This window comes from Lathyrus oleraceus, chromosome 1, assembly GCF_024323335.1.
Source record: "Lathyrus oleraceus cultivar Zhongwan6 chromosome 1, CAAS_Psat_ZW6_1.0, whole genome shotgun sequence".
Lineage (NCBI taxonomy): Eukaryota > Viridiplantae > Streptophyta > Magnoliopsida > Fabales > Fabaceae > Lathyrus > Lathyrus oleraceus.
This window is the reverse complement of record NC_066579.1, coordinates 216,298,601-216,310,321: the sequence shown is the minus strand read 5'-3', so window position 1 is coordinate 216,310,321 and position 11,721 is coordinate 216,298,601. Positions and strand designations below refer to the sequence as shown.

Below are 11,721 nucleotides of genomic sequence, written 5' to 3'. Positions count from 1 at the left end.
ATTTGTCCATATCAATCATATTGAAATTTAGGACAAATTGACTGAAACTATCTGGCAACGATTGCAAGATCAAATCAGTTGCAAGTTCCTTTTCGAGGGGAAAACCCAATCTCTCAAGGTTTTCCACATACCCAATCATCTTGAGTACATGGGGACCTACAGGGGCTCCCTTAGCTAACTTGCTTTGAAAAAGGGTTTTTGAAACTTCAAACCTCTCATGCCTTGCTTTCTCTTGATAGAGCAACTTCAGGTGTTCGATCATATCGAATGCTGACATGTTCTCATGTTGCTTTTGCAATTCTGAGTTCATGGTAGCCAGCATGAGACAAGCAGTTTCATTGGCATCATCGACATGCTTCTTATAAGCATCTCTTTCTGCCTTAGGTGCAGAACTAGGAGGTTCCTCTTCAGGAACAGGTGTCTCCAAGACATACAGCTTTTTATCATGTTTGAGGACAATCCTCATGTTTCGGTGCCAATCCAGAAAATTTGTCCCAGACAATTTTTCCTTATCAAGGATTGATCGCAGGATGTTGTTAGAGATGTTTGCTGTCATGGTAATCTACATAAGGATTAATGAAAATATAAGTATCATTGACATATTCAATTAGGCCTTTAATTAAATATGCTCCCACTATTTTACTCAAAACAAATGACCCTCATCATCTGATTCGGAAAATTCCGTTGGAAGATTTTCTAGTGGGTCGAGATCCACATTTCACTTCGTTCTAAGTCCGCGTAGGCGGATTACGCAAAACTAGGTTATTTAGGTAGGAACTCCTTCCAATTGTATCTCATACAACTCTCGAAAATTTCAGTTGGGTGAATAACTCCTTATTCTAATCCATCATATGGATTATTCCCAACTCTTGCTTCTAAACATATATATAATCTTATTATAATTTGTTTAGTTAAGTTTGACCCATTGTTTTAACAGTTGGATATTACAATTATCCCATCGCACCTTACTAATATATAGATTATGCACCTCGCGTAGGCGAAACCTACATTATCCATTACTAGTCTTGATGAGTGTTAAAACTTGGAAAGCATAAACTTAATATTTAATTTGAGGGACTTGCAATTTTTCTGATCTCACCGGCTTGTTTATCATATAAACCGTCTCTCACATGCATCAACATACATTCACATGCATCAACATACATACATACATAATGAAACAGTTATGGCCCCTAGCGCAATTGTTCTCCCAAGCCAATGAGAGAACCTAAGCTAACCTACAACGATCTAAGCTTCTCCAAGCAAGATCTTCAAGGTTGTCCTCCTTTGGCACTGACTTCTTTGCTTTCTTCATATCATTACATTACATGAAAGAAACTCGTTTTACATACAAGGGAGTGAGATGAGAAAAGAAGTTACATTTGGGAGATTAAGAGAGAGGCACGACACGCAGGTCGTATTTTAAAAAACCCAAAACAAAACAAAGGAAAACTAAGGCCATAACCGATCACCACAAGACAATAATAAACACTTTATTATTATTATTATTAATTCCTTTAATTAATTAAACTCAAATTAAATTTCGACGACCGATCACACTACGCAGAGTTAGCCGGGGGTCCGTTGCCCAGACAGCGGGAACGGGTGTTTCGCTGCCCGGTCAGCGGACGGTGGTTCCATATGCGTGAACGGGTGAATGTTGACGTCGTTTTCGTATCAACATTTGATACTTCAAAGCACTTTTTCTAGCCGAACGGGTGAATTTTTCCTTGCGTTAACCGGTTAACCATATGCGTTAACTGGTTAACACTGTTTGAAAACTTTTAGAAAATTCTTTTCTGCCTTGCGTTAACCGGTTAACCATATGCGTTAACCGGTTAACACTGTTGAAAAATTTCTTGGAAAACTGTTTTCCGCCTTGCGTTAACCGGTTAACCAAATGCGTTAACCGGTTAACACTGTTTGAAAATCTCAAAACTTTTATTTCGTATTATGTTAACTGGTTAACCATACGCGTTAACCGGTTAACACTGTTCGGAAAAGTGTTTAGAACACACAACTCTTGTGCAATCAAACCCCAATCGCATAACTCTCTGACAACACAACCCTTGTGCCGTCACTAACCCTGATGCACCAATTTCAGACCGTCAAACACATCTCGATTGTTAATTCAGTATGATTGATCAACACGTCATTGCTTCACCATACTAATGTCGGATCAAGAAGCAAACGACCATTGATCGCTCAAAGGAAAACAATCACTGAGGGTTTGAATGAACGAAACGAGAACACTATATCATATATAATGTATTTTGCATCAGGATTACATATATCACATATATGTAACTTGATCGATCTCAATTTAACCTTTGATTCATTCTGTCTTTAATCATATTATTACAGAACAAAAACAGTTATCAGATTCATGGTTTCGTAAGTGGCTCTGATACCACTGTAGGAGAATTTCCATCCAAGGCACAGCGGAATTTAAAAATTTCTCCATTTAGTGATCTTACGAATGGGCATGATCAGTGATAGAATCGTTACCTCTTGTGGCGATTCAAACCTTTGGTGCAGATCTCTGATAATGATCAAAACCTTTGATACAGATCCACGGGGCGATCACGAACGTTGAACGATGACAACGTCTCTACTCAGTCCACACGAACGGATTCCTTCAATTGCAGTGCTAGCTGTTATGAATGAAGGCTTTGAGTGAGAGAAAAAGGGAAACTAAATTCCAAGTCTCTACTTGAATTTCTGCCTGAGTGGAATGGAGTGACAATGCTTCTACCCAAGGGGTTCTATTTATAGAACCACTTGTGTGGGCTTCAAGCTAAAAAGCCCACTTAAAGTGTATTTTGGCCCATATCTTATAATATGCCCAAAATCACTTAAGTATTTGGTACCTTACCATATTTCGTCTCCCACTTAAGTGCACCGTACCTTACGGTGTTCCTTAGTTACTCTATCTCTCATCAATCCGTCCTTTGTGTGTGACCCTATAGGTTTTCGCGGCATTGGCAATTATATTAAATCACGCATTTAACATAATAAACAGTGAGCGGTATCTAGCAACACATCACTGCTACCCAAGTCACGAAAATGTCATGTGATCTGACAAAACCTCCTGTGATAATAATTATGTGTATAATTACCCCTTTGCCCTTATGTCTATATTGAACACAAGGTATAGACAGTGTCACCCTTGTCCAGTTCAATATTGGGACCATAGACATTTATCCTGTTACGCAGGATTGGCAAATTCCATCTAAGACACTCATGTCCCTCAACATGCTTCGTGGAGTACCCATCAACTGTCTTTATGGTTATCCAGTTACGGACAATGTTGGATCAGCAATAAAGCACTCGACTCTACATCTAGGATCCATAGTGGTTTCAGGTCGAAGAGTGGTATACACTATTATCACCATGAGAATAACTTATGACACTTTGCATAACTTTCTATATAGTATTCTCATAGCGGGTCAATCCGGTATAAATATTACTCCTAATATTCATACCTATGTTTAAGACTTGATAACTCTTTATCCATGATCCATGAGATGTGATCATGAGTCTACAAACATAATAGTCTTAATGCTTTAATGTTATCCCACTTCACACTAAAGCTCGACTATGGATACTTTAAGAATAGTGTCCTTATGTTCAATGTGTTCTCATGATTAAGTCACACTTAATACATTAAACGGACTATCTATTCCAGGGACTTTATTAATCAACCATAACAAAGAAAATGCCTTTTATTATTAATAAATAATTCGATACAAGTACCAAAAGTATTGGCCTCTAGGGCTTACACCAACATATGGGGTGTAACTTTAATCAATAGCGCGAGAGTGTGAGATAAAGTTTTTAAACTGGTAATTCCTACTAAAAGCAACTTAACATAAAACAAACGCCAATAAATTACAGAGTCCCTGAGGTGCACGAAATCCATATTTCTGCCTCTTTTTCTTGATATTTTCCTAAATCCTATTCCAATTCTAGTTTTTAATTACGTCTGAATTAAGTAATTAATAGCTTTACCTTTACATTGCATCAATTGATAATACTAGATTGATTATTAGTCCTTATGGGTTCGATATCTTTTAAAACTACGTGATAGACTGTATACTTGCAGTTAGATAATCCAATAGACTCATAAAGTCGCGATCAAATTATTGGCGCCGTTGTCGGGGACTAATTTAGTCAATAGTGTGACTCCGTCATTGCACCGTATAGACTAAGGCAACTGTTTATTCGTCGGTTGTATGCCAAACACTTGCTCACAAGGCGAAGTGTAGGAACATCTGATTGAAGAAGTAGAGCGTTATATAGTACTAATACACAGAATCAAAGAGTTTCATTTGAAATACAACATCCATGACTCGGATATTCCAGAACCGATTATGGCTGAAAATCTGAACCTTCCACTTCGAGACTATGCTGCTCCATCACAAGAAGAGCCACACAATAACATTGCTGCCCCTACAATCGACCGAAACAATTTCGAGTTGAAACCTTCGCTGTTACAAGTCGTACAACAAAACCAATTTTCTGGTAGCCCTAGAATGATCCGAACCTTCATTTATCAGTGTTTGCACAATATGCAGACACAATGAAAGCAAATGGTGTTAATCCCGAAGCCATAAGACTATGTCTCTTTCCTTTTTCTTTAAGAGATGGAGCAAGAGCTTGGCTCCAGTCTTTACTATCCAACTCTATCACTACGCGGGACAAGTTGAAGAAAGTCTTCTTAACACAATATTTCCCACCTAGCAAAACTGCTACGCTAAGACCCCAAATCAAGGGATTTAGGTAGAAAGACGATGAATTTCTTTTCGAAGCGTGGGAGAGATACAAGGATATACTGAGGCTTTATCCCCATCATGGACTTAAGCAGTGGCTAATTATCCATACTTCCTACAATGGTATCTTGTATAACACTAAGCTGAATTTAGACGTTGCCGCTGGCGGTGCTCTAATGGATAAACCTTACGAAGAAGCCTATCAACTCATTAAAAACATGGCACAAAATCACTTCCAATGGGAAGGTGAGCGAACACCTACAGAGAAACTGCCACTAAAGAGTGAAATGTATGAAGTTAATGGCATAGACCATGTCAATGCTAAAGTGGACGCACTTTCCCAAAAGATTGAAAGTTTGACCGTAACTCTAACAACTACCGTAACTGTTGTGACACCCAACTGCGAGTTATGTGGAACACCTGGGCACAACACTGATGAATGTCATTTATTGGCTGGTATTCCAATTGACAAAGTAAATTATGCCCAAGGGAACCCATACTCAAACACCTATAACCCTGACTGGAGAAACCATCCTAATTTTTCCTACAAGAGCCACAATGCTTTATTTGCTCCAAACCCAACACCTGCAGTTCCTCCGGGTTATCATAAAGGAGCCCCCGCTGCTCCCCAAGCACCTAGAAAATCAAATGTCAAACTACTATTGGAGAACTTTATCGCATCCCAAACCTAACAGAATAAAGAGTTTACTAACTATAGTGGTAAATTCATGACCATCAATCTATGGATAAACTTAACGTCAATAAAACCAGAGACGCCACCGCACTTTTATTGTTTCCAAAGGAAAAGGGAAAAGTACGAACAAAACCCAAAGATAAGAAGTTTTCAAATCAAAACTAATAAAATTCCAGAGATTACAGGTAAGGGGGTTGGTTACACGGAGGGAAGGTGTTAGCACCCAAAGTGTCCTAGGTACTCATAGGGAGCCCTTTTTTATGTGTGCATGTGTTTTTGGTATAAAATATGTTTGATAAAAATAGAGTGTGGGGATGAGAAAAGAATGCAATGATTATATTTTTGTGTTTGATAAGACCTTCGGCCTTGTGCCTACGTACCAACATAAAAATGAGGGACCAAAACCTCGTAGATCGTGGTAAAATTTTCAAATAAGTTGGTGAATTGCTTTTAACAAAAGTTAATAAAAAATGCACAATGGGCCAAAAATTTGAATGAGGTTGGTAGTTCTTTTAGTCTTTTTAAATTCAAGTCAATATGGTTAAGTTTATTTACAAATTTAATTTAAGAAAAAGTTTGAAAATTCAATGGCATAAGGCCAAAGTTTCTAACCATTAAGACATGTCTAAATTTGAAATCACAAGCAAAGAAAGGTTTTGAAAAGAGGGAGAGATTTTGAAATTTAAGAAGTGGGAGAAGATGAAGAGACTACACTAAGAAAAAATTCAAAGTTAAGAGTTGAAAAGATCTGACCAATGAGATGCAATCCAACAGAAAAGGATGTCATATAGAAACCCATTTTCCCTTGGACTTTGATTAAGCAATAAGCATAAGCAATGAGCAATATCCAGACATCATAAAGATCAGGGGCATCAAATAAAGATGGCCACATCCAAGCAAACATTCCAATAGCTAGCAGTCTTCATTGTCTTTCAATGTACCAGATGAAAAATTCCTTGATCAACTTAGAACAAAACATCATACACAAGATCAAAACAACAATTAAGCACAAAGACAGAGTAACAGATGAACCCAAGGAGCTCTCAAGGCTTGTATCAGATGAAGGCAAAACTCAAAATATCTCAGTATCAAGATGTTGGCATTGGCCAAGTCCTTTTAGCACAGGGAATGTTGCCTAATCCTAAGTCCAAAAGTTCAAATCAAGTTTAATAGTCCACCAGATGTTTTTAGCGGTTTTGTTGTTATTAGGTATTTTAAGGTCCTAAGACCACAAACAAAATCAAAACACACAAACAAAATATACGATCACAAGATATTGCTCAAATGAGTAAAGTGAAAAGGACATAAACATAAACAAGTTATATGAAATGTAAATGGCAATGAATGATAAAGGACTGAAATTTAAATTGCATAATAGTAAATGACTTGAAAGTAAAGCAATATTAACAAGAGTTAGTCAAATGTTATTCAAAAGTTAGTCAAGTGTTAGTGATGATTTTTAATTGATTAAGTCATTCTTTGGAGAACACTCAACCATTCATTCAGAAGTATGAATCCTTAAATCAAGACATCTTCCATGAGAATGGCTCCAACTTGGATAATTCAACAAGTATGCCATTAGCTCCCATGAAAGGAAAAAATGTCAAGTCTCCACACAATTCCATGAAGAATGGGAGACTTACAATCTCACTTACTAGAATGCCATACCTTGAGGGTCAAATTTAGCTCTATGCTAAGCAATCGTAATTGATCTTATCTAGAAGCTACAAATATCTTAGGCCGGACAATAAAAATATGGGTGTTAATGCATGTCAGAGATTTGGTACAAAGAACCAAACTCCTAAAACATACCACACACTAAAAGGAAATGGGAAGGACCTATCTCAGTCATACTTATATTGATTCATCTGACACAAGGTCATTGATGAATCAATTAGCCTTTTGACATTAGAGATTTCACTGGTCAAATGAGGGAACAAGGAAGAATAGGGATGAAGATGAAGAGGGAGGGGAAGATAGAAAAACAAATTGATCATGGGAGGAATTTCATCAAATCAAAACAATCCATTCATTTTGGGAGATGAAATGTACATTTCATCAATCCCCTAAATCCAATGGTTTTGATCCAACAAAAGTCAAATTAACCGTGACCAAGACCCAAACAGAAAGTAAAACAACAAAAGACCATAAAAATGACTCAACAAATTTTTTATACATTTAATCAATTAAAAATGGATTAAAATGCATTTAAATTTGGTCAAAACATAAAATCCCTTCAAAATACCAAATAAATGACCAAGGGATTTATCCTAGGTCAAACAAGGTCAAAGGACCTTTGACAAAAAATTTCACAATTTTTAAAAAGTCAGAAGTATTTTTAAACAATTAAAAATATGCATAAAAACATTTAATTCATGAAAAATATCAAAATTAATCCAAAAATAATTTTAATTTAGAGTATGGATGAGAAAAATATTTAAAGATTTTTGGTGAAAGTCCCATATTTTTTGGATTAAAAATGAAATTAATATGAATTAAACAAAATAAATGGATTAAATGAAAAATCAGAAAATAAAAAGAAATTCAAAAAAACAAGGGCCATCAGATCGCCCTCATCAATTGAGGTGGTAAATCTGATGGCCACGCACTAGAGTGCACCAAACACCCGAGTCAAACGGGTAGTAACATGAGTCAAACAAAACAAGGGTCAGGATTAAAACGTGGATGTGAGATCAGATGGTTCAGGTCATGCCAACACACCACCGAAGCTCTAGCTCCGGTCATCTTCTCTGGTGGATCTCACCGTACTGGTCCACCCTCAACCAAATGAAAAATGAAAAGTGAGTACATGTTTTTGAAGGAAAAATGCTCAGGAGCACGAATCTGACCTCAATGTCTTCCAATTCCAAGTATATTGAAAGATACATGGATTTGAAAATTTGAGGTTCATGATCTGAGTTGCTTCGATTTGACCTCAAAACAACTCAATCTTGTTGCCTACATTGGTAGGACTTCAGCCAATCAAAAATCAAAGAGAATGATGAAGAATTGAGAGAGAATCGAAAAGAGAAAGTTTGGAAAATTTCACCTTCTATTTATAGTGATGAGGCTCGATCTGGATCTCAATTTGCCTGGGCTTGCTTCCACTTGATTGCAGGAGGTGAATTGAGAGCTCAAATGGCTCGGATTCTTGGAGTTTCAACTTCAAAAAAGAAGTGAAATTGAAACTCGATTTTCAATTAAAAACCTTCAAGTTTATCCTCTAAAGGTGACAAGAAGGTTGCAGAAACAAAGCTCGGGAAAGGTGTCCATAATTCTGAGCATGAGGCAATGTATTTATAGGCTTGGCAATTGATTTCCACACACTTCCATTCAAATGCCAAAAATAGTAATTCTCATGTGCATGCTTGCATGGGTGTGTGATAGGCCCATAAAATGATGTCAAAAGGTCCAAAGATGATCATGAGTGATGTTGAAAGTGTAACATGAAGCCATGCATATGAAATTGGGAAGTGGTCATTGAAGAAGAAGAGCGATCCAAAATGCAGCGGAATTTTATAAAAAATTCTCCTCTAGTGATCCTTACGAATGACCATGATCAGTGATAAAATCGTTACCTCTTATGACGATTGAAACCTTTGATGCAGATCTACGGAGCGATCACGAACGTTGAACGATGACAACGCCTCTACTCAGTCCACACAAACGGATTCCTTCAATCTCAGTGCTAGCTGCTACGAATGAAGGCTTTGAGTGAGAGAGAGAGAGAGAGAGAGAAACAAAATTGCAACTGCAGAAATGCTTCTACACAAAGGTTCTATTTATAGAACCACTTGTGTGGGCTGCAAGCTAAAAGGCCTACTTAAGTGTATGTGGCCCATATCTTATTATGTTGCGCCTTTGTTTTAGGCCGAGCTTATTTTGTTTTACTGTGTTGGTTTATTGCTTGAGGACAAACAATGGTCTAAGTGTGAGGGAGTTTGATAATGCGAAAATGTATCGTATATTTTGACCCGATTCACATGCTATTTAGTGTCGTTTTATCATGTTTTATTACTTTTATGGCATGTTTTGTTTTCATTTCATATACTTGTCAATTATAGAGGGTCCACGCGTAGAAATAGAAAAAGGAGCAAGAAAAGGGAGAAAAATGCAGAAAAAACAAGTTTCTAGTGCATGGCATTCACCATCACCTTATGGCGTTCACCATGCACCCAGCCACATCATCATCCAACTTAAGCTCATGGCGTTCTCCATACGTGCACAGTAACAGAAAGTGGAAAAACCAACCTGACTCATTCTTTCCCACATTCGTACATTCTCTTGACTAAATTCTACATGTTTGGAAAGGGTTCTACAACATTGGGACTCTATATAAGACATTGTTTTAGGAGTTTTAGACATCCAAGTATTATGCGAAAGCTTTGTTGCTTTTAGTTTTAGGCAGATATTGCATTCAAAGTGATAACCGCTCACATCGAGAGGTTATCACAGCTTTAGTTTAATTTTCTGTACTCTTGGATCACAAGTCTGCCAACATAATTGAAATCATTTATTTCCATTCGTGTATTTGAAGTTTCTAAAAATTTAATTCAAGTTTTCCGATTTTTACGTTATTGCTTTATATTTCCGTTTATCGCATTTTAATTCGATTACCATGATGTCTTTAATTTCAATTACCATGTTTAGTTTGTTTAAGTTTAACTCCATGTCTACCTAAACGTCTTTGAGTCCGGTATGTGAGGACCGTCGTTCCGACGGGACTCGGTAATGAATTTGGCGTAAACTTTTCTTAAATTATTTTTCTGGCTTTAGTTTTCAAGTCTAATTCAATCGTTTTTGCACGAGACTGAAAAACAATTAAGGTTCGAGTCGATAGCGCGAGAGTGTGAGAGTTGAACCGGATAATGGAAACTGGGCATTGATCCTAATTACAGTGAGAGCGCTTTAGGCATCAATTAGGACTTATTTAGTTTTCAAAAAAAGCTTCTTAATTGAAATGGTCGAGCGAGAGCAGAATCTCATGGTTATGGGGTGTAACTTTAATCAATAGCGCGAGTGTGTGAGATAAAGTTTATAAACTGGTAGTTCCTACTAAAAGAAACTTAACATAAAACAAACGCTAATGAGTTACAGAGTCCATGAGGTGCACGAAATCCATATTTCGGCCTCCTTTTCTTGATATTTTCCTAAATCCTATTCCAATTCTAGTTTTTAATTACGTATGAATTAAGTAATTAATAGCTTTACCTTTATATTGCATCAATTGATAATACTAGATTGATTATTAGTCCTTGTGGATTCGATATCTTTTAAAACTACGTGATAGACTGTATACTTGCAGTTAGATAATCCGATAGACTCATAAAGTCGCGATCAAATTTTTGGCGCCGTTGTCGGGGACTAATTTAGTCAATAGTGTGACTCCGTCATTGCACCGTATAGACTAAGGCAACCGTTTATTTGTCGGTTGTATGCCAAACACTCGCTCACAAGGCGAAGTGTTGGAACATCTGATTGAAGAAGTAGAGCGTTATATAATACTAATACACCGAATCAAAGAGTTTCGTTTGAAATACAACATCCATGACTCGGATATTCCAGAACCGATTATGGCCGAAAATCTGAACCTTCCACTTCGAGACTATGCTGCTCCATCACAAGAAGAGCCACACAATAACATATCTGCCCCTACAATCGACCGAAACAATTTCGAGTTAAAACCTTCGCTTTTACAAGTCGTACAACAAAACCAATTTTCTGGTAGCCCTACGAATGATCCGAACCTTCATTTATCAGTGTTTGTACAATATGCAGACACAATGAAAGCAAATGGTGTTAATCCCGAAGCCATAAGACTATGTCTCTTTCCTTTTTCTTTAAGAGATGGAGCAAGAGCTTGGCTCCAGTCTTTACTATCCAACTCTATCACTACGCGGGACAAGTTGAAGAAAGTCTTCTTAGCACAATATTTCCCACCTAGCAAAACTGCTACGCTAAGAGCCCAAATCAAGGAATTTAGGTAGAAAGACGATGAATCTCTTATCGAAGCGTGGGAGAGATACAAGGATATACTGAGGCTTTATCCCCATCACGGACTTGAGCAGTGGCTAATTATCCATACTTCCTACAATGCTATATTGTATAACACTAAGCTGAATTTAGACGTTACCGCTGGTGGTGCTCTAATGGATAAACCTTACGAAGAAGCCTATCAACTTATTAAAAATATCGTACAAAATCACTTCCAATGGGAAGGTGAGCGAACACCTACAGATAAACTGCCACTAAAGA

At 37.2% G+C, this 11,721-nt stretch overlaps 1 protein-coding gene and 2 non-coding genes across 3 annotated transcripts; 1 reads left to right on the top strand and 2 right to left on the bottom strand.

Moving 5' to 3' along the window:
* Positions 1 to 4,753: 4,753 nt before the first annotated feature.
* On the bottom strand, positions 4,754 to 4,860 carry LOC127116309 (small nucleolar RNA R71). The gene has a single exon (XR_007801263.1). It is a non-coding gene; the product is annotated as a small nucleolar RNA R71 (small nucleolar RNA).
* A 130-nt stretch (positions 4,861 to 4,990) lies between these two features.
* On the top strand, positions 4,991 to 5,464 carry LOC127100599 (uncharacterized). The gene has a single exon (XM_051037836.1). It carries the CDS (start codon positions 4,991 to 4,993, stop codon positions 5,462 to 5,464), a length of 474 nt encoding a protein of 157 aa, XP_050893793.1.
* Positions 5,465 to 11,420: 5,956 nt separating this feature from the next.
* On the bottom strand, positions 11,421 to 11,527 carry LOC127116714 (small nucleolar RNA R71). The gene has a single exon (XR_007801510.1). It is a non-coding gene; the product is annotated as a small nucleolar RNA R71 (small nucleolar RNA).
* Between the last annotated feature and the right edge of the window lie 194 nt (positions 11,528 to 11,721).